This window comes from Schistocerca americana, chromosome 8 (genome assembly GCF_021461395.2).
Source record: "Schistocerca americana isolate TAMUIC-IGC-003095 chromosome 8, iqSchAmer2.1, whole genome shotgun sequence".
Lineage (NCBI taxonomy): Eukaryota > Metazoa > Arthropoda > Insecta > Orthoptera > Acrididae > Schistocerca > Schistocerca americana.
In genome coordinates, this window is record NC_060126.1 from 65,039,348 (window position 1) to 65,063,722 (window position 24,375).

General features: G+C 40.9%; 1 protein-coding gene across 1 annotated transcript in view; it reads left to right on the plus strand.

The window, feature by feature from the left end:
- The window catches only part of LOC124545014 (max-binding protein MNT-like), an 83,955-nt gene extending 60,114 nt beyond the window's left edge, over window positions 1-23,841 (plus strand). The window contains exons 4-8 of the mRNA XM_047123791.1: window positions 2,176-2,420; window positions 6,836-6,986; window positions 12,913-13,077; window positions 15,669-15,940; window positions 20,010-23,841. Coding sequence (XP_046979747.1) covers window positions 2,176-2,420; window positions 6,836-6,986; window positions 12,913-13,077; window positions 15,669-15,940; window positions 20,010-20,162 — 986 coding nt within the window. The 3' untranslated portion in view covers window positions 20,163-23,841. The remainder of the gene's footprint in view (window positions 1-2,175; window positions 2,421-6,835; window positions 6,987-12,912; window positions 13,078-15,668; window positions 15,941-20,009) is intronic.
- Window positions 23,842-24,375: the final 534 nt, after the last annotated feature.

Genomic DNA, 24,375 nt, shown 5'->3' on the forward strand with positions numbered 1-24,375 from the left:
AAAGTGGGTATAGTAAAATTCTTGATGCCACAGAGTGTTGTCAAAAATTTGGTGTGGTGCTGTTCCTTTTATGTTAGAGTTATGACCATGCCCTTAATAATTTTGACTTCTCACTACTTGAGATTAATTAGATAGAATTTTAAAAATCTTAAATTTTAAGTACTGTCATTCTATATCATCTGCTTATTCAGGTAAATTTTTAAGAGTCTTTAAAGTTTAAATAATTTCAATGTATGTTATCTGCAGAAATAATTATTATTTGATGTTTTATTTCATTTTATTTGTAGATCTCAAGATGGTCATTAAATGTGATTGAAACTAGTTATCCATTGTGACTTGTTGCAGCTGAGACAGTTGTACATATTTTTAAAAAATTGAACAATTTGCAGAATTGTTGGTGACAATGTGTCATCCATTACTTTTAAGAATAATTTCGCAGTGGAACAATTCATCAGCTAGTTTTGTAAATTGATTCAGAGAGAAGTCTACATTTGCAACACAGATATTTCAAAATAGTGCTGATTTATCATAATAGTAGTGATCTAACTCACAATGAAGTAAGCATACCTGGAGCAGAAGTTAATTGATTGAATGTGTATATTAAATTAGTGAATATGTTTGTAGCATTTTTCAATAAGTTTAGTAAATGCAAGAGATACATGTAACAGAGACTTTAGTCAACAATAAAATATTCTCCTTCACTACTTACAACTCGTCAACTAGTGTTCGGAACACGTTGTAATCTGTAAAGGAAGTTTGTTGAAGGTTGTTTGATTCAGAGTGGAAAAGGTGAAAATCTGAGGGCACAAGATCACGTGAATAAGGTGGGTACAGAATGACTTCCCAGCCCAAGTCCTGTGTAGTCTTTTCTGTCAGTCTAACAAAATATCGGCTGGCCTTATCATGGATTAGCGTCACTTTGTGCAGTCTTCCTGCTCACCGTTCTTGGACTATATCTTCAAGATGTCTCAGTCGTTGGTAGTAAATGTCAGCAATGACGGTTACACCACGGGGAAGAATTTGTAGTACACTACACTGTTGCTGTTCCTTCAGATGCAAAACATTATCTTTTGTGGATGCGCGCACTTCTTTGTATAGGGAGCTGCTGCTTTGTTCGGGCTCAACCATTACTTTCTTTTCCTTATGCTAGCATAAAGGCACCATTTCTCATCAGCAGTAACAAGACAGCATAAGGAATGGTGGCCGCGCCGATAGCCGAGTGGTCGGCACGACAAAATGCCGCGCAAAGGGGCCCGGGTTCAATTCGCGGCTGGGTTGGAGATTTTCTCTGCTAAGGGACTGAGTGTTGTGTCGTCTTCATCATTGAGTGTTGTGTCGTCTTCATCATTGCCTCATCCCCATCGACATGCAAGTTGCCCAAGTGGCGTCAACTCAAAAGACTTGCACCAGGTGACCGGTCTGCTGCACGACATTTCATTTCGTAAGGAATGGTCGGTGCTATCCACAAGCCAATTGATGATGAGGAAGGAGAGATGCACATATGGCCACGTAATGATTTTAGTGATTTTGGTTTACGGCATGCGATACCCATACATTTGATTTTGAACGTTCCCCATTGCTTGTAAATGGCACACAATGGTGGAAAGATCACAGTTTATCACATTTGCTATTTATCGAGTATACTGTTGTGGATTGATGCATTTAAACAATCTTCATAAAATCTTGAAACTCTTCCTGAACGTGGAGAGTCGCTAATGACTCCTTAAAATGAGAGTACCATTTTCTTGCTGTGCTCCGTCCAAAGGCATTATCCCCATACATGGTGCATTAAGTTTCTGGCTGCCACCACTGCTGTCACTCCTCTATTTAACTCAAACAGGAGAATATGTGGGAAATGTTCCAAGTTCTCCACTTGGTACTCCATTTTTTAGGCTCCAGAGCTCCACTCACAATCCCCATATGACAAAATCATAATATGTAAACTCAAATAGCAACAGTGAATTACAAATAAAAAAAGAGAATCGATAAATAAACCCGCATCAAACATAATACCAACATACAGAACAAAAATACAGTTAATTTATGTGTGTACGTAATATGTTGCGTCTGCCATAACTTGTGAATATTATTTGACACTGACCCTAGAAACCAGCTACTGCTGGTTAGATCTGACACAAGCAAACTCATATAGCAGGTTTTTTCAATCTGTTGCAGCCGGTGCAGATCTGAGTGACGGGGAGGAGACCCTGCAGAGAACTGGCCCCATGTACAGCAGCACCTCCTCACTCTCGAGCACGGCCACTCCAGGCTCTCCGCAGCAGCACGCTACCGAGGACGCGAGTACCTCGACGCGGCAGCAGAGCCCGCGGCCCACCGCTGCGGTGGCGACTCCTCCGCACCAGCATGCACTGCCACCCCCACCGCCCACGCACCATCTGCAGCTGCCTGTGTCTGCACATGTGAGTACCAGTTTACAGGTGCTGAAATTGTGCTCGAGGTGTAAAAGCTCACTGTCTTAAATGCGACAGAGTTACTCCTGTGCTGTATAATAATAATATTTATTTATTCTTTGTTCGTTTTCTATGGTAACTTGCGAAGTCAGCAATGCATCGCAGTTGCTAAATATGTATGAGACTTACATATACATCCTAAACTACCTCTCCCCTCCCCCACCTCTCTCTCTCTCTCTCTCTCTCTCTCTCTCTCTCTCTCTCTCTCTCTCTCTCTCACACACACACACACACACACACACACACACACACACACACACACACACACACACACACATATTTCCTTTCCCCTATTGCCCTCGTGTCCCTTACTCTCTCCGACCTTGTTTTTTTATTGTAATTGCAAATGACATCTCGATTAAGAATTGAAGTTGCTTAAAATGAGTGCGTAAATCGTTTGGGATCATTGGTGTGTGGAGTTTGTGAGAGATCCCTTCAGCTGCTGAATCTGTGAGGATAGTAGCCTTGATGATAGTATTTAGAATAGTTTTAATCTGCAAAGTGGTAGGATTTCAAAGTTCTGAATGATTAAGATTCTGTTGTAGTACTCTAATGATAAGCTGGTAAGCATAAATACAACTTTCCTATTTTCTGTGAAACCAATGACAAGGAAGAATACAAAACAGAAAATTATTGTGTATATTATTTTTGTCTGAAATTGTATGTAGAGAGAAAAAATATATATGTGCTAAACAATTTGTGTTAATGGTTGACTTGACCTGTTATTGTAGTTGCAACTGACTGTGAGAAAGAAAATGAAACAACACATTTTCACAGCACAGTATTTTCTTTCTTGCAGTTGGATTTAATAGAGAATCTATAAACTGTCATTGAGAAAGATATATATATCCTAGGGCCGTCTGAATGTTTATTAGTGTTTTGTGCAAATATTTTGCGGTTTTTGGTTTCAGCATTTCCCCTTCGATATATTACATATGAATTATTGTATTATATAACTAAAATATGTATAGTTATAACTGTCTGAATGCTCATTAGAGTGTCATGTAAAAATTTGAAGTAAATGAACACAGAACTGTTCAAAAGTTGTGGTAACAACATTAAACAGTGACTTGTCTTTCTCTAGGGGTGTAGATAGACAAGTCACTTCTAAAGAGATATAAAATAGACAGAATTTAGATATAATCATTGGTAAAGAAATTTGTTTTATTTATGAACAAAAAATTTAAATAATAAACAATGGAAACTCCAGAGTGCAATATCAACAGTATTTGGAAAAGGATAAATTGCTACTCACCATTACGAGTAAAGAAAAAAACACGCATATTCGGACAAGCAGGCAAACCCGATACACACATGACCACTAACCACTGGCAGCTCTGACATTATAGCTTTCAGCCAAACCCTTCTTCAGCAGAGGGAACACAAACACATTCACACAAGCAAGCACACCTCATACACACGTGGCCACTACCACTGGCAACTGTGACAGGAATTGCGGTGGTAGTGGTCATGTGTATATGAGGTACTTGCTTGTGTGACTATGTATGGGTGGTGGACCCCCACCCCCACTCCTACCTGAAGAAGGCTTTGGTACAAAGCTATAAAGCAGGGCCGGCCAGGAATTCTGCACGCGTGCGGTGCTCCTGCACATGTGCAACTTCCGGGTCACAGCGTGCACGCCGAAGCCGTCAGTGTTCATGTAGTACATGTTTCTACGCACAGATGTCGCTTTATCCACTTGCTGAGATACTCTGTACCGGCGCATTCTAGTGCTCTTTCCACAGCTTGCATGCCAACCATGGGAAGGTATTTCGCGTATTAAACATTTAAAATACTGTCACAGTCTACTCATTGAGACGTCTACTTTTATGTTAACAGTTTAACCCAGTAAGACAAGTAATACAGTTAACAACCGTGGGTTTTTATTAAGGCAGCTTGACTGACGGCACGTAAATACGCTTAGTGTTTTTGATCTAGTATTTAAGAAAGAGAGCACTTAGCGACTTCCAACGAACCTTAGTCATGATTTCAAATAACATTAAACTAATGCAAGGTTTCCTATAACTAATTCTCGGTGCCCTGAGTTATACCCACATAATTTCTGTCTCACTGACCTCTGAACAGAATGACAACCGCAGATCTCTCAATGATGACCTGTACCATTATTGCTATATCTTTCATCAGTTCCATCTGAAATCTGCACAATAACCGACAATTAGATGAATGTTATGTTTTATCGACTTCAGCTGAGCGTAGCCCTTCACACATTTTTTTTTAAAAAAAAGAACCTAAATGTAAGTATACAACAATCGGTTTAATGACCAATTTTCCTTATAATAATGAAACATGGAGCAGAATGAGGCAATAGTGCACAGTTAGTAAACAATAATTTTTAATTATGAAAGGAATAAATCCAAACATGTTTATCACTGGTCATGAGAAATGATATAGCTAATATCGGGCACAAAAGCACGGCTCATTGACAAACGCAAGCAGTTGCGGGGAGATTTTCATCACTGATGCTTGATCAAAACGACTGAGAACATAGATCTTCCGTTCTTTGCTTTTTCACAGTACCTGCCATTTCTCAGTACTTCTCTGTTAAAGTTACGGTCACCAGGGAAGAGGAGCCGCCGCCATTCATTTAGGACACATGTCTAATAACAGATGTCGCTGTCGCTCGCTGTCGCACACGTGCGCACATGTGCATCACTTCCGCATGTCTGCACACTGTGCAGCGTTTGGCCGGCCGTGCTATAAAGTGTAACAGTCTTTTGGTTGTGCCTGTCTGCAACTCTAGTGGGTCATCCATGAGTAGCAGCCTGTCCTTTTCCTAAGTTTAAATCTCACATATATCCGTGAGAATAATGTATGTATTCCTCGGTGTTGTAGAAACGTTTTTAAAAATATATATCTAATGGTTTTAATAATCATTATATTTGCAGGCAATGCATTGTGTAGTACTTTACATTTACATAGCGTACTTTTCTGATGCAAGGCATTGCCATTTAGTTCTTTACAAAAATTATTCCTACTGCTAGTGAAACTTTCTTTCCAGTACGTCAACATGTTTTGCTCCATCTCAAATAATCACCGGAAATAATAAGATGTATCATTCACATTGCTGTGTTTAGATATGCTCTTTGAATTAAAGCATCATAATTCTTGGCAGTCTCCTCGTTTTCCGAATTGTGCATTTCTCCATTTCACACCCTATTTTCATTTTAAACTATTTTGTAACAACACATTGTGCTTTAAGTCTGGGAAGCACTCAGGTGGTAACGGTTAGAGATGTCACACAAGTGTGGATAGTGCAGTATATAAAATTCTGTAGCTGCTGATTCACTAGGTATCCTCATTCGGGAACAGTTTTAATTGCACATAGGAGGATACTTGGTTTGGCTGCCTCTTTGATTCTGTACTGCTTGTAGTTGACAACAGCTCTCTTTATGTAGCTTTTGCTGCAGCATCTAAAAGCATTCCTCAGCTTTGAGATATAGTCTTCAATGCCAGTGAAATAGGATTAAATGAAATGACTACTTATTACCCTTTCAAGAGATAGGATTTCGTGGGATCGATGAAATATCTTCTTTCACATGTTTGGTTTGGAAATCACTAATGTATTTGTAATTTATCAGGAGACAAGGAGAGTGGATGGTATAAATAGGTTATTCCTTACATCAGAAGAAGAACTGTCTTTAGAAAACTATAAAATTACAAGAGTACAGAATGGTCAGATCATACTTACCTTCCAATAGCATTCCAATACTGTCAGTAGACAAATAGAAAGATAGAGAGAACTGTTTGTAGCGTTTGGAAATGTTAGAAAAGAGGGATAGATTTCGGAAGGTTGGGAAGGACGAGTGGATCGTTCAGACCCCAGGCAGAGGGAAACCACCACCCTCCCCTGTTGTGTGGATGAGGGAAGATGAAGACGTCAGCTCTCACCCCTCAGAGGGAAAAATAAAAAACATCCAACACGTGACTGCTGAGTATGTGCAACAAAAATACGTCCTGGTGGTTTTGTAGGTATTATGTTGCTCTCCATATGCCTGAGTATCTCAGACCATAAAGCAATAAGACGAATTATGAGCAAGAATAAATTAGTTATTTATAATATGTTACAAAATAAATAATATGAATGATTGACAAAGTTGGAACTTACGACAGATCAGCCAGTTGCAGCATCCACTGTTAAAAAGCTGTAATTTTCAAAGTATTTGCTCAAATCGGCCTTCCAAACCGCAATCCAGATTATTTAAGTCAATTTCAAACGTGGCTGATTTAATTTTTTTATTATATGTGTAGAAAAAGATTCGAATGAAGCACGTTTATGATGAGATTTTTCTGATATACTGTAAGACACGTGACTCTGCAGCAACACGAACGTTTGGGCTGTACAGATGGTGAGTGCAGCACCGGGCCTCGCGGCGGCCCTGGTGAGCCCTGCCATCCAGCTGCTGGCGTCATCAGGCCTGCGTGTGCTGCCAGCCGAGCCGCAGCCGCTGTCGCTCACCGTGCACCACCCGCAATCTTCGTCACACCATCATACAGGCACGTTATACATGTTATACTTCGGGCAGAGCTCGATAAAGTCACATTTGCAGGAATTAATTTCCAAGTATTTGAAGGCCGTGAATCTAGGTGTCCTTCAGAACACTTATTACAGATAACATACTGTTTTCAAATGAAAGTTGTTGTCATCAGACATTTGATATATTTACTAGCATACGAGGTCTTTTCGGAAAATTTTGGACCATTGTCCACTGAATTTTTCTGTGCTTGCCTTTTACTTATTGTGCATTGTCTTCTTCGAAATAGTCTCTTCCACAATTGATACACTGCTCCCAGTGCCGTTTCCACTTTCAGACGCAGTCTCAGTATGCCTCTTGCTGCATCGCGCAAAGCACTGTCTGTGAATTTTCTTTCATCTCGTCTATCGTTGCAGATCATTGTCCTTCCAGTGGGGCTTTGAACTTTGGAAATAAAAAAAAGTCTGCAGGGGTCAGGTCTGGAGAGTATTGAGGATGAGGCAGCACAATGATTTCGTTTTTTGTGCAACAGTCATGCACCTAAAGGAATGAACGCGCTGGTGCAATATTGAGACGCGAGAGCTGTGAGGTGTCTCACTACATTTCAGGTCGATCCCTTCACACATCCCGATAGTGCCATCAGTTAACAGTTTCTCCTTTTGGCACGAATTCGTGATGAACTAATTCTTCAAAGTCAAAGAAAACCGATAGCATGGCTTTGATATTTGACCTGAGCTAATGCACTTTTCTTGGTCTTGGAGAACGTTTTCTGCTCCATTGTGAAGACTGAACCTTGATCTCAATATCATAACCTTAGACGCACGTCTCATCACCAGTTATGATTCTCTTAAGAAGCACCTCGTTCTCATTTGCGTGATCCAAAAGCCCTTCACAGATTGCGAGGCAAGGGTCTTTCTGGTGCCGACCTGTGAGCCGTGGGATGAATTTTGCGGCAATACGATGCATTCCAAGATGCTGTGTCAGGATTTCGTGATGTGTTCTAACTGAAATGTTACATTCTTCTGAAATATCTCTGTCTATCAGTCTCCAATTGGCCTGCACTATTTCATTGACTTTCCTGACGTGGGCATTATTGGTAGATTTCAAAGGGCCTTTCGAAAGAGGGTCATCTTTAACTTCTGTCTGGACATTTTTAAACTGTGCAAACCATTTGTAACACTGAGTATGGGTTACGCACTCATCACCGTAGACTTTCTGCATAATTTTGTGAGTCTCTGTGAAGGTTTCCTTGAATTTCACGCAAAATTTAATGCAGATGCAACACAACGTTCTACTCAATACACCACTGAACAATAACTGACATATGAAACGTTTGGCAATTACACATTAAACAAAGGTGCATGCAAGAATGCCAACTGCATCTCACTCCAACACACCATTGGCGCAAAATTACAAATGTCCTATAATTTTTTGAACAGACCTCATACAAAATCCTCCTGTAGACTTGTCCATGCATCAAATATGTGCTACTTGGTACTCGTGCATAATTTCTGAGGTTGTCAACCCACTTTCTGTTAAGTATTTACCTCTGTCCTTCCTCATCTCTTGGAATCCCGCAAAGAAGTTTTCTGGCCTGTCCATCACCCCTTCACCCGGCTATATGTCTTGTCTATCGCTATTTTGTTTTCATTACAGTCATAATTACTTTTATCACTCCAGCACCAAACCTTCACCCTTCTCAATACTTTCCATTGTATATCTCAAAAATCAAACAATGGAAACTCCATGCAGGAATATCAGCAATGTAGAAAAAGACAGATTGCTACTTACCATAAAGAAAATGCGTTAAGTTGCAGACAAGCACTATTAAAAGACACTTACATAAAACTCGGCCACAGCTTTCCTCAGTAAAACAAACACACACACACACACACACACACACACACACACACACACACACTGTTAATACACACAGGCAAGCATACCTCATGGACGCATTACCACCAACTGCAGCATCTGAGGAAGCTGGAATGCAACTATCATATTGGATGCAAGCAGCAGGTGAAGGGGGCGGGGATGGGGAAAGGATAGTAGTGTGTGTGTGGGTGGGGAGAGAGATGAACGCTGTCTGGTAGAGCGTGCAGAGACTAGAATGCCAACAGGGCCAGTGCCAGAAAGTTGTGGGGAAGGGAGGTGGAGAAAAAAGGAGCAAAAAAGGGGAGGAGTGGGGAAAGATGGCTGAATGCATTACATTGGCAGAGGGTGGCAAATAAAACAAGGTGGGAGCTGAGAATTGGGAGGAGATGACAAGATGGACGGGGTGGAAACTAGGTGGAGGGTGTGGGGACAGTAGTTACAGTAGGTCGAGGCTGGGATGATTATGAGAGTGGAGAATGTGTGTGCAGTTCAGAGCAGCTGGTGATGGAGGGAAGGATCCAGATGGTTTAGGTAGCGAAGCACCCACTGAAATCAAGTGTGTTATGTTCAGCTGCTTGTTGTGCCTCAAGGTGGTCTGCTTTGCTCTTGGACACAGTTTGGTGATCTCTGTTCATCCTGATGGACAGCTTGTTGGTAGGCATAGCAATATAAAGAGCTGTGCAGTGATTGCAGCAGAGCTGGTAAATGGCATGGCTGTTTTCACAGATAACCTGGCCTAGGATCAACCAGTGACAGGACTGGAATAGGAAATGCTGGGTAGGTGGATTGTGTAGGTTTTGCACCTGACTCTTCCACAGGGATGTGATCCTTGTGGCAAGGGTTTGGGATTGGGAGTGGCATAGGGATGGATTAGGATGTTGTGGAGGTTGGGTGGGCGATGGAACATCACTTCAGGAGAGGTGGGAAGTATCTCGGTTAGAATTTCCCTCATTTCGTGGCATGATGATAGGTAATCAAAGCCCTGGCGAAAGGTGTGGTTCAGTTATTCCAGTCCTGTGTGGTACTGAGCCACTCATTTGCAGCCAGTTCTTGGAGAGGGAGAGGATTGGGGGTGTGAGGGGAAATGGTATGAGAGATCTGTTTTTGCCTGTCTCTGAAGGGCTTGGTGCGAAATTCAGCACACTGAGCAAGAGAGTTTTTGTCATTGCAGATACCCCATCCCTGGTTTTCCAGGCTGTACGGGAGGGATGTTTTGGTGTGAAGGGGATGACAGCTGTCAAAATTCAGGTGGTGGTTGTTGGCGGTGGTGGCTGTTAGTGGTTGTTGAGTTTAATATGGACAGAGATGCAGATGGAGCCATCAAAGAGGAGGAGATCAATAGCTAGGAAGGTGGCATGTTGGGTTGAGGAGGACCACGTGAAACAAATGGGAGTGAAGGCAATGAGGTTATGAAGGAACGAAGATAGGGTGTTTTGGCCCTGAGTCCAGATCATGATGATATCATCAGTGAATCTGAACCCCTCTAGGGGTTTAGTGGTTTGAGAGGCTATGTGATCTCCTCTAGATGGCCCATAAACAGGTTGGCATAGGAGGGTGCCATGCATGTGCCAATGACTGTTCTGCAGATTTGTTTATATACCTTCCCTTCAAAGGAGAAGTAGTTTTGGGTTAGAATAAAGTTATTAAGATGTATGAGGAATGAGATAGTGGGTAGGGACGTTTGTGATTAGGGAGGTGGTGTCAACTGTGATGAGTAGGGATCCAGGAGGTAAAGGAGTGGGGATGGTGGAGAGACGGTGCAGGAAGTAGTAGGTTTCTTTGATGTGGGAGGCTAGATTCAGGCAATTGGTTGGAGGTGTTGGTCAATGAGGGCTGAAATCTTTCAGTGATTGAACAATAACCAGCCACAATGGGGTGTCCAAGATTGTTGGGTTTGTGGATTTTGGGGAGCATGTAGAAGGTTGGTGTGTGTGGGGTGCTATAAGGGTGATGAGAGAAATGGATTCAGAGGAGATGTTGTGGGAAGGGCCTAGGGCTTTAAGCAGGAATTGGAGGTCCTGCTGAACTTTTGGGATGGAATCACTCTGGCAGAGTTTATATATGGAGTAGTCAGATAATTGGCAGAATCCTTCTGCCATGTAGTTACTGTGATTCATAACAACAGTGGTGGAACCTTTGTCTGCAGGTAGGATGATTAGGTCAGAATTTGTTTTGACATTGAAAGGTTGGTGTTCCGAGGAAGGGATTTGGGGAGGGATGGTGAGGCTAAGTTGGAGGTGTGGGCATGTGGGGGGGGGGGGGGGTCATGGTTGTATGGTGGTATGACCTGGAAGAGGTTGGATGCAGTCTCAGAATTAGGGTGGTTTTTGTTGGAGGGATTAGTGACAAAGAAGTGCTTTGATTGTAGGGATTGGCAGAATGAGAGTTGGTCTTTGTCAAGTCCGCATGCTTAAATTGGATGTGGGGATAAAGGTAATGCCTTTGGATAGAACTGAAATTTCTGTGGAGCTGACGGTTTTGGTGGAAAGGTGAACAACAGTGTACGGGAATGTTTTCGCTGATGGAGAGTTGGTAGGGAGTGCAAAGACAGATCTCTCATGCTATTTCCCCCTCACACCCCCAATCCACCCCTCCACAAGAACCGGCCACAAAGGAGTGTCCCCTTCAATTCTCAGTACCACACGGGACTGAAACAACTGAACCACATCTTTCGCCAGGGCTTTGATTACCTAACATCATGCTGTGAAATGAAGGACATCCTACCTGAGATACTTCCCACCCCTCCTAAAGTGACATTCAGTCAAATCTCCACAACATCCTGGTCCATCCCTATACCACTCCCAATTCCAAGCCTGTGCCACAACAATCATATCCCTGTGGAAGAGCCAGGTGCAAAACCTGGTCAATCCACCCATCCAGCACTTTCTGTTCCAGTCCTGTCACAGGATTGTCCTGTCCCATCAGAAGCTGGGCCACCAGTGAAACCAGCCGTGTCATTTACCAGCTCTGCTGCAATCATTGCACAGCTCTTTATATTGGTACGACTACGAACCAGCTGTTCACCAGGATGAACGGCCACACCCGAACTGTGGCCAAGAGCAAAGTAGACCTTGTGGCACAACATGCAGCTGAACATAACACACTTGATTTCAATGGGTGCTTCACTACCCGAGCCATCTGGATCCTTCTCTCCACCACCAGCTTCTCTGAATGGCACAGGTGGGAGTTATCCGTACAACACATTCTCTGCTCCCATAATTATCCCAGCCTCAGCCTACTGTAACTACTGTCCCCACACCCTCCACTTAACAGTTTCCGTCCCCTCCGTCCCGTCATCTCCTCCCCATTCTCACCTTACACCCTGGTTATTTGCTACCCTCTGCCAATACATCCACCTGTCTTTCCCCACTCATCTCCCTTTTTTGCTCCTTTTTTCTCCACTTCCCCTTCCCCACAACTTTCTGACGCTGCACGTATTGGCATTCTAGTACCTGCACACTCCATCAGGTGTTCGTCTCTCTCCCCACTCACACACTACTATCCTTTTCCCTTCCCCAGCCCCTCCAGACTGTCGCTTGCATCCAGCAAGACAGTTGCATTCTGGCCAGAGTTATATGTCTTTTAGTTGCGTCTGTCTGCAAGTTAACTGGTTTTCTTTACGATAATTAATAATCTGTCTTTTCGTATGTTGTATACCTACCCATTACACCATCTGGTTTTGAATGGTTCTTGCATTAAAAATTCGTGTCTTACTGCTACGAGCCAAGATTGGTAATATATATTTATTGTAAACTTCCTATTCCAGACACACCATTAGCTCAATTTTGAAAACTCTATTCAGTTTATTAAAAGTGCTCGTGCCTTTTTTACTTACTTTTTTATTCCTTGAGCTGACCACCCAGTTGTCATCAGCTGCCCAAATTACAAGCTCCTCAACTAGTTTTGTGACACCCTTGTTAACTTTACTAGTTTTTATTTAAAGATACATTCTGTAAATAATTATGTAAGCTTCATTTCTATTGTTTTCCAGCTTTAAACACTTCTGTTGGAACACCATCTTCTCTGGGCATCTTAATGGTTTGTACACTGAGAGACTTTTCTCAATTTAGGTGTCAGTACGGAGCGGCTGCGTGAGTCCCCTACTAGTGCGGCGATCTCACTGCCGACGTTACACCTCACTAACAAGATGGTGGCCTTGCCTGGAGGTGCAGAACTGAACCTACTGCCAGCCAACGGCACTCGCAAGCACCCACCACTGGCCACAATTACTGGAGGTAAGACACAGGATTCTAACTTCAGGAATTACTGGAATGAGTTGTTACTTTCAAATGAAGATGATATTGCTTTTATTAATGTTGAATGTGATTTTGCGTGGAGTAGATGATAGTTAATGACTGATGTGGTAGTTACAAAGTTTTCCTTTTGTCAGACATGTAGCCCCAAGTACATTTCCTCTGATGAAATTTTACAAACACCATGTTATTTTTTTTTAACGTAGTCCAACATGAACATAATACTGCATAAAAAGTTCTCGGTTTACTTGCCCTGTCAAATTTGGATAAAATCCCAAGCTTTTGATGACTACCTCCGTCATCTTCGTCGGGGTAAAACTGACTGTCGCAGACCAGTGAGGCTTCCGCTTTTATAAGTAGTGGATGGCTTTGGCTGGATGACGTCACGGTGAAACCGGCGGCCTCACCGGTCCGCGACAGTCAGTTTTACCCCTGACGAAGATGCCGGGGTAGTCATCGAAAGCTTGGGATTTTATCCAAATTTGACGTGGCAAGTAAACCGAGAACTTTTTATGCAAGGACTCTGTCGCGAAAGACTTCGTAATCATGAACATAATACTGCTTGTAACATAATTTTGTCATATTAATTAGCAATAATAAAATACAAAAATTACCACAAAATGGAAGTTCAAATCACTTTAAAGTCGGTGAGATGGCTGTGGTTACCAGAACAAACAAATGGATGTATAGAAAATAATTACTATACCAAGAATTTGGAAGAATTTAAACTTCAGCAAAGATATGTTTCTTTTTGTGAAGGCTAATTAGAAAAAGTAAGAAAGGAGATGATGTTGAGAGCTAGACGATGTGAGTCCGAGAGTATGTTTTCGTAATTAGCTTTTTGAAGAGAACAGACAGGAAATCAGAGAACATGTGCTGGTAACATAGGGGTAGGGTATGAATAGTCAGGGAATACCAGAAGTGCAAAAATAAATTGATGTTATTGTAAGGAGAAGTAACACTGAAAAAAGAGGAGGCTGCCCAAAACTAACAGGTATTACTTCACAGTTTTTCTTTATCCATTTCATTAATTCTGCTTTGTGGTATGGAACTAAACTGGAAAAATCTTGTTTCCCACTGAGAAAACAAAACTGAAATTATTACTTGCTGTTACTAAATAATATGCATTATGTGGAACAGATTTCACATCTGACAACTACTGAAGTGATAACAATGACATTTGGGCTGGCAGGTACATTGTAAATAAGTGATGTTCAAATTCTAACTTTTGTTTAGAACTTTAGAATAAAGTTCTAACTTTTAGAACATTTAAAACTGTATCTCATTCAGGACAAAGAGTGTGATCAGGAGTAGTTTCAGATGGAGGGATGGTGAAAAACTGCTCTGAATCCAGTGTCAAGAGAGATACCAGATACAACCTGTTGTATCTGTAATTGGAGAAACAACAAATAACGATTGGTGTGAGTTCCAAAATTCTGTTTATTGCCAACAGTTCCACAATAACAACACAACATGGTGCTTGATCATGAGCAGCATCTGGACTGCAGATAGTCCAAGTCCGGTATAGTAAACAGTGGTAGTGTAGAGTTGTTCCAGGGTGCAATGTCAAAGTAGCACGTAGGTAGCCCAACATGAGGCTGACAGGCGTGGCAGTGTTGGCGGCTATATAGGGCGAGTGGCGGAGCAATATGCCCGCCATACTCGAGTGCTTACCGAATCTTGTTATGATTGGCAGTGTGGCCTCATGTAACTATCTCTCGGGAGGACGCCGGCCGAGGTTGCCTTGACAGTGCGGAGGCAGTGTGTGAGGCCCGCGCCTGAGCTGTACAGCTGTGCAGAGCTGTGCAAAAGCGGGGTGTGCCGGCCGTTGGCTGTATGACGTAAAGACCACAGCCACGCAGCTGCAGGCACTACGGTGCGGGCATTGACTATACCACACAACCAGTGATCCAAGTGTACTAATGAACCACAACATTTCCAACATTTGAAATTTAGTTGGCGTAATATATACTGGAAGGAAACAATGGAAACAGTTAATAGAAAAGAGGAGAGGAGGGGGGAGTGGGGGATGGAAAAGAGGAGAGGAGGAGGGGGGAACTTAAAACAGTATGAAATTATAAACAGAGGCCAGACACTGAGTGGAAGATGTGTATAGAATGTAAGTGGAACACACAATGGAGTAGAAACAGGTGAGAGGTGGCAGAGTGAAACAGGTTTATATTAACACCAGTTTAAAAGTAACTTTGAGCCATAGGTTTTATCTCTAAAATTTTAAGAGTCCTGATTCTCAAGACCCAATGAATTAAATAAATACTGGAGTATATGCCATATTTTCTAATATCTGTGGTTCCTTCACCTGAGGATTGATTGATTGTGTGTGTGTGTGTGTGTGAGAAGAGAGAGAGAGAGAGAGAGGCGGGGGGGGGGGGGGGGGGGGGGGGGGGAGAAATCCGAACGTTCTTGGTTCTTGTGATAGTGTGTGCGCCCCTTCATTTGTTCTCATTTCTTTGTTCAAAATTGTTTTGCCTTTTTATTGTATTACATTTAATTAAATAAGAAGTATGTATGAGCCTTGTAAATTTGCCTTATGCTTTATTTACTTTATTGCATAGGCATCAGCTTACCAAATGGTGTGCTGGGTCCCCATCACCCAGTGCAACACGCTGCCGCAGCCACGCAGCACACTACGCACCATCATGCCGGTGTCACGCTGGCGACCAAGTCGGTGCCTGCAGGCATCACCCACGTGGTGGCCCCTCTCGGCAGCCACCCTGCACACACGGGGCTGACGCCACTCGTCACGCCTGTCACTGTAGTGTCTCAGGGATCGCAGCAAGTAGCCCACATACTTGCAACTCCACAGCCGATTGGTGCGGCTGGGAAGGTATGTGAAATGTACATTTCACAAAACGTTTCGTTGTTGCCCATTAATCTTTTTCCATCGTGTGGATGATCTGATTTGACTTTGGTGTACACGGTGTGATAATAAATCTCTGGACACCCTTCTGAACACCCTCTATCAGAACTTGATCTGCAGATTTGGGGTACATAAATGTGAGTAGAGTGTGTGTGTTGTTGACATATTTCTGTCAGAATGGGTCAGTGAGGATATCGGATTTGCGTTTAAACAGGTCACATCTGTATCAGTCTAAAACAAGTTACAGTTGTACATTCAAAGCATTCTTTAATTTGTGGGACAGTGAAAATTTTTTTGGAGTGATGTCGTGGTACATGATGGGCCACTCTGGTGATAACCTGGTGATCATATTTGGAGTTCAGCAAAGAAGTGTTGAGCATACAACATAATTTGCTGAAGATGATGATGTGATGGTGGTTGGCTTTTTATGGTTGAGCTTTGAGCACAAAGCTTTTTAACCAATACCAAAAGGAATGCAGTTGCAATAGGACGTGTGTGGTAGTGTGGAAGGAAAATGTTCAAGGGGATATGAGGTTCAGTGTCTCGTAATTTTTGAGGTGATTAGAAACATCTACATCTACATCTACATCTATACTCCGCGAGCCACCTTACGGTGTGTGGCGGAGGGTACTTATTGTACCACTATCTGATCCCCCCTTCCCTGTTCCATTCACGAATTGTGCGTGGGAAGAACGACTGCTTGTAAGTCTCCGTATTTGCTCTAATTTCTCGGATCTTTTCGTTGTGATCATTACGCGAGATATATGTGGGCGGTAGTAATATGTTGCCCATCTCTTCCCAGAATGCGCTCTCTCGTAATTTCGATAATAAACCTCTCCGTATTGCGTAACGCCTTTCTTGAAGTGTCCGCCACTGGAGCTTGTTCAGCATCTCCGTAACGCTCTCGCGCTGACTAAATGTCCCCATGACGAATCGCGCTGCTTTTCGCTGGATCATGTCTATCTCTTCTATTAATCCAACCTGGTAAGGGTCCCATACTGATGAGCAATACTCAAGAATCGGACGAACAAGCGTTTTGTAAGCTACTTCTTTCGTCGATGAGTCACATTTTCTTAGAATTCTTCCTATGAATCTCAACCTGGCGCCTGCTTTTCCCACTATTTGTTTTATGTGATCATTCCACTTCAGATCGCTCCGGATAATAACTCCTAAGTATTTTACGGTCGTTACCGCTTCCAATGATTTACCACCTATGGCATAATCGTACTGGAATGGATTTCTGCCCCTATGTATGCGCATTATATTACATTTATCTACGTTTAGGGAAAGCTGCCAGCTGTCGCACCATGCATTAATCCTCTGCAGGTCCTCCTGGAGTACGTACGAGTCTTCTGATGTTGCTACTTTCTTGTAGACAACCGTGTCATCTGCAAATAGCCTCACGGAGCTACCGATGTTGTCAACTAAGTCATTTATGTATATTGTAAACAATAAAGGTCCTATCACGCTTCCCTGCGGTACTCCCGAAATTACCTCTACATCTGCAGATTTTGAACCGTTAAGAATGACATGTTGTGTTCTTTCTTCTAGGAAATCCTGAATCCAATCACAAACCTGGTCCGATATTCCGTAAGCTCGTATTTTTTTCACTAAACGTAAGTGCGGAACCGTATCAAATGCCTTCCTGAAGTCCGGGAATACGGCATCAATCTGCTCGCCAGTGTCTACGGCACTGTGAATTTCTTGGGCAAATAGGGCGAGCTGAGTTTCACATGATCTCTGTTTGCGGAATCCATGTTGGTTATGATGAAGGAGATTTGTATTATCTAAGAACGTCATAATACGAGAACACAAAACATGTTCCATTATTCTACAACAGATTGACGTAAGCGAAATAGGCCTATAATTATTCGCATCTGATTTATGACCCTTCTTGAAAATGGGAACGACCTGCGCTTTCTTCCAGTCGCTAGGTACTTTACGTTCTTCCAGCGATCTACGATAAATTGCTGATAGAAAGGGGGCAAGTTCTTTAGCATAATCACTGTAGAATCTTAAGGGTATCTCGTCTGGTCCGGATGCTTTTCCGCTACTAAGTGATAGCAGTTGTTTTTCAATTCCGATATCGTTTATTTCAATATTTTCCATTTTGGCGTCCGTGCGACGGCTGAAGTCAGGGACCGTGTTACGATTTTCCGCAGTGAAACAGTTTCGGAACACTGAATTCAGTATTTCTGCCTTTCTTCGGTCGTCCTCTGTTTCGGTGCCATCGTGGTCAACGAGTGACTGAATAGGGGATTTAGATCTGCTTACCGATTTTACATATGACCAAAACTTTTTAGGGTTCTTGTTTAGATTGTTTGCCAATGTTTTATGTTTGAATTCGTTGAATGCTTCTCTCATTGCTCTCTTTACGCTCTTTTTCGCTTCGTTCAGCTTTTCCTTATCAGCTATGATTCGACTACTCTTAAACCTATGATGAAGCTTTCTTTGTTTCCGTAGTACCTTTCGTACATGATTGTTATACCACGGTGGATCTTTCCCCTCGCTTTGGACCTTAGTCAGTACGAACTTATCTAAGGCGTACTGGACGATGTTTCTGAATTTTTTCCATTTTTGTTCCACATCCTCTTCCTCAGAAATGAACGTTTGATGGTGGTCACTCAGATATTCTGCGATTTGTGCCCTATCACTCTTGTTAAGCAAATATATTTTCCTTCCTTTCTTAGCATTTCTTATTACACTTGTAGTCATTGATGCAACCACTGACTTATGATCACTGATACCCTCTTCTACATTCACGGAGTTGAAAAGTTCCGGTCTATTTGTTGCTATGAGGTCTAAAACGTTAGCTTCACGAGTTGGTTCTCTAACTATCTGCTCGAAGTAATTCTCGGACAAGGCAGTCAGGATAATGTCACAAGAGTCTCTGTCCCTGGCTCCAGTTCTGATTGTGTGACTATCCCATTCTATACCTGGTAGATTGAAGTCTCCCCCTATTACAATAGTATGATCACGAAACTTCTTCACGACGTTCTGCAGGTTCTCTCTGAGGCGCTCAACTACTACGGTTGCTGATGCAGGTGGTCTATAGAAGCATCCGACTATCATATCTGACCCACTGTTGATACTTAACTTAACCCAGATTATTTCACATTCGCATTCGCTAATTTTCACATTCGCATTCGCTAACGAAGCACTTTCTCTTGTAGGGCAAAGATGCAGAAAATTGGACTATTACTTTTTTAATGAATGCATGCACATTAGTATATTTTCCACACATCGACAGTAGTTTCTTTTTTATGTATCTGACTGAATGCTCTTTCCCGCCAAGGATATTTGATTTTTTTTGTGCTTAAAGGGAAAGTGGGGGAGATTTCCTTCACACCCCGATCTGACATCTGTGTTGTATATCTTTGGAATGATGAAGAGAGTAGATTGTGTGCCAGATAAATTGTTCCAAAAGTTCAACAGCATCTCTTCATAAAGAATGAAGACAAATTTTACCTTCTTTGTGTCATAACATAATGGAAACCCTTCCTTCAACATTAAAAACTGTAACAGCTGCAAAAGGATGTCCTAGTTTAGTTAACATGGTGGTGTTTTTGAAATGAACAGCAATATGCGCTTAGAGACTTTTTCCCACATAGCATTGTTTGCACACAAAAAAGACTGAATTTCTCTTATTTTTTCCAATTATTGTGTTTTGGAAATTAGATTTTAAATTACAATCTAATTGAGTTACTTACTGAGAGTCTGCAGGATCTATTTGAAACTGAATTGGGGAAAAAAGTCACCCTCCTTGCAGACAAAAGTATTACGTTTTACAGACGTAGATATCAAGCTCTTTAAGACTTAATTCTTTGTACCTCAGATGTACTATACCCCTAAAATGTATCAATACACAACAAAGACATTTTTCTTTGGAATTTATTAAAATTCTTTGTCCACATTTACGTTCATTAGTTGCTTTGCAACACGTTTCCCTTTCCTGTTTTCACAATTGAGTTATTGCTCTTCCTGTTATTGTAGATTCTATTAGTTTCTTAACGTCATTTTGCCTTTTCATTTGTAGGTTATGACGACTGCTCCCTTGTTGAAGTCAGTGGGTCCTATGCCTCTCGTTAATGCGCAGTACCTGTCGGCTGCTGCACTCGTGAAGCCAGTGGTCGTGGTGAGCTCACCGTCCCAGGCGAGTGCTCTGCCGCCCCCTCATACAACTTCGTGAGCTCCACTGGCCGCGATGCAACACACTGGTGGCTACTTCACATTACATCCAATCTAAGGAGGAAGTCTACCAGAGGCATGGGGATTGCAGTGCAGATATACTATACAAAACTTTGGTTCCCTGCAGAGACTCGTATTTTGTGTGTTGGAAGAGGGTGGTGGACTTTATGCAGGGAGCTTTGTGCTGTAGTGGAATCTTCCCAAGTCTTGTTGCATGTGGCCATAAGAAGCAGATGTTGATTTGAGTGGGGTAACATTGGAGGTTACAGAGAAGTGAGACTGAGTGTGCCCATGTTAATGATGTGACTCTTCACAGAAATGATGGTTACTGCTTTGAGAAACTATAAGGAGGTGGGCCATTCTGGCTACAGGTGCTGGACATAATGAATATACGTGTGTGTGTGTGTGTGTGTGTGTGTGTGTGTGTGTGTGTGTGCGTGCGTGTGTGTGTACGCGCGCGCGCGCGGGTTGGGGGGGGGGGGGCCACGGGCACGCATGTGCGTCCAAATATAGTGTGTGTGCTGGAACAGGGCTTCTACAATCTTCAGTATGCAATCATATCATGAGAAACATCATTAGCACCGAGGAAGAAAATTAAACAGTGCTGAATGTTTGCAAGGAGTTAAGTATACACAATGAACAGTGGCACAACTTTTGCACAGTTTTTGTGTTCATTCTGTTAAGACAATTTTGGCTCAGAAAGAGCTGAAAGAACTGGAGCACGGTTGACTGAGAACTGTCAGATTGCTTGTGAGTGTTATAAATGGTTATGCAAGGTGTCGGGGCATTAAAGATTGTTGTAGTAAGCATTCATGCTCGTGATTGTTGATCACTTAGAACCACTGTGTCTCTTGACATAATAAGCTGACCTCTGTACACTTGTGTAGGGTAACATTTTCATTGTCATTTGTTTTGAAATACTTGTTCTGTAGTTAACATCAAAGTATTCCCCTTTGTTGGAGAGATTTGTATTTGCTGCCATTTTGATTGGATGGTTTTCTTTTATGCAGCAGTTGTCATGTTAGGAGTAATGTCTGTGTTTTTTATTTGAGAAAAAATATTTGTAGTTCTTGCATTTGAGAATATAGAAATACTTTCACTTAGGACGTTGTTATATGTCGTAATTATGTAGAACTTCACAGAACGTTTGTCCCAAGTTGAAGTTAGCAAGACTTTGGTATGTTCCTGATTTATTTTAAGCTGTCAGACAATTCAGTTTCAATGTCTGTAGAGGATCTATTTAAAAGAAAAATGTTCTGGGATATTAAATTAGTCATGCAACAACTCTGGATCAACTGTTGCCTTTTATTTTTCATTGGATTACTGTCAGTTCATAACAACAGAAAATCATGACCACAGCTGCTACTAGTTATTGATTATTCATGCAAGCAAGAGAAAAACTAAAATGTGTTTCTCTGTTGTTTATGTATGGGTGATTGTAGTTTACAAATTTGTCATGTGACATTTCCATGTGGCACATGGCATTTGAAACATTGTCAGCTGCTTCGTAGAGTAAGATTGGAGCCCAGATCTATGAACAGTTATGTGTAGCTACACATGTGTCTACACTGAAAGCTAAATTTGGTTGAATCTTATACTCTGAATGTATCTTATCTGTAAAATAGTCACAGAACATATGGAGGAAAAGAACTTCTAGAAATGATAAGTGACAACCACACTACTCCCTCACCTTTATCAGATTTGCAATCATGTGAGGAAGTTGACAAGTATGTGCCCATTCAAATGCTAATAAGATAGCAGATATGTGTATATATTTAGCATGAATATTGTAAACCGATTATCACACTGGTAAGTACAAAGTTTTTTTGGCGTGACATTAATTTAATTTGAATGTGCGTTTATCATAGGACAGTCTCATTAAAAAAAGTATTAGTAGCCATTTGACAAGTATATGATTTATTTTGTAAAAAAGTACTTGCCGTATTACAAAATGTAAGCTATCTTTCCATGTCACTATGAATCTATTTCATCAGATTGAGCTGTATAATCATTGCAGTTATGTATCATTTTTATTAATTAATGTTTACTGCCAAAAAATTAATTATGAAGATTTGCTATTAAACATGTGGTTTAAAATTTTGTCATGTATTTATTAAATTTCCTTTTGTACTGCAGAAGACAGAATTTGAGCAGGTATTGTTTGCAATGTCACATTTGTGTGGTGCTTGTGTTGTTGTTATTTATTGTTTCATTTGGGTGTGTTGGACTTAACACTGAAACTTAAATATGTGGAAAGTGACTATGAAATATAAAGTTCCCGAATTACGCCCTGAGCATTTTTGAGAATAAATGTGTTACTGATGTAATGAAGCAATATTAATGTACTGAAAAATGTTTGTTGTTGAGGTACAAAACTAGTGACCCTCGTAAGAGTTCTAAGTGAAGATCAACATATTCTTGATGTTGCAATCATCTGTCTAGTGTCTTATTGATTGATGATCCAAAAATTGATGTTTAGTATATATCTAATATTTTTAAATAGTTTTGTAGGCTGCATGCTATTTCTAAGATGAGAAGCACGTGTTCCATGAGTGCGATATGCTCTTTAAATACATTCCGGTGGCTGAAATTTATTGTTTGTATAGTATATATTGTTACAGTTAGCAGCATATTGTTTACATGGAAGAGAGAGAAGTACCCATTTGTCTGGTCCAAATTAGCTTGTTGGCTGTCTCATCTTAACTGTTGTATGGTAATTTAGGAAGCATCAAAATTAGATCACTGGAAAACAAATGTACATTCCATGAAATGTTTAAATTTTTTATTGTAACTGTTTGGATAGACTTTGTGGGAAAGAGTTTGGTGCTTCTCTACCCTACTAAGCATCCACTGCTTCAACCTCATAATATTATCTGCAGTCTTGGTTCGTTTTAGTTGATGTGTTGATTTCTGTGGTTCGCAAATGTCTCCAAAACATAAAATATCAGATACTTGTTTTAAAGTAAGATATACTGCCACTTTTTATCACTGCCATTATTTTCTGGCTGTATGGTTCCAGGAAACTCCAATGAATGATGTTTAATTTTGTGAAACATTAGTAAAGAGTTAATTGGTGTTATGCTGAGAGGAGTGAAGCAAATAAAACTGTAGCCTCATTTGGAAAAATGGAAAGATGGTACAGTGTTTACACTGGCTACTTATGATTGAATTGTTGATTTTTGGCAGTGGGTAGAAGTTATAGTGCCTGAAGAAAAATTGCACAATTACTGAACAGGGTGAATGTTTAATGTTTTGACTTTTATGTACAGAGTAAGCGTATTCTGTTAGATTTCACTATTCGGCTTGTTAACATAAATGAGCTGATGAAGTTTCAGTATTTGTGAACTGATAGTATGACAGATTAACATTATAGTATGTAAGCAGGAACATGATCACAGATTATAAACTATTTCCTTCTTCCATGGTTATTAAACTTGACTGGTGGTGCTTTGTGTTAATTACAATACTGCATGTGACTGAAATGAGTAATAAATATTGTGTGAGAGGCAGTATCTCATAGAACATATTTAAAGTATGTAGAAAGGCATATTGCCTATGTATGTTTTCTGTAAATAGAGAGAATATCAGTTTTTGTTGATCAGCTGTTATGTGTATTTACGTGTAAATAGAAGAACTGAAAAAAGATGGTGTTGTTTTAATGCTGCAATAAAGTGAATAACAAAAAAAAAAAAAAAAAAAAAAAAAAAATTAATAATAATAATAATTTTTGGCCTTTAATGCATTTGTTACCAGTATTACATAAATCATTCCAATTACCTAACCAGTATTTCCAGTCATGTTTCCAAGATCTTTTATTATAAAAATTATAAAATTATATTTGTGAAAATAAGACATCATATTTCCAATACCCCATGTACCTATTCTGTCTTATTTGCACGGAAAATGTAGTCACTTTGATAGGCTTGCAGCACAGGATGCAAATGAAACTCTCAGTGGGGCTAAATGAAACAACAAAAGCAATCTTGTTGGTATAACTGTGATTTTTTCAACATCTTTGTTTGTGAAGATGTTAATACTCTTCATGTCGCAACAAAAATAATCAGTTTCTGATAGATAAAGAGTCTACTCATCAAGTGATGGCATGAGAAAAATATATAACAAAATTAAGCTTTTAGAGCCAGTGTCTCCTTCTTGTGCAGAACGGTTGAAGGGGAAGGAAGAAGGATGAAGGAAAAGGACTAACAAGGTTTAGG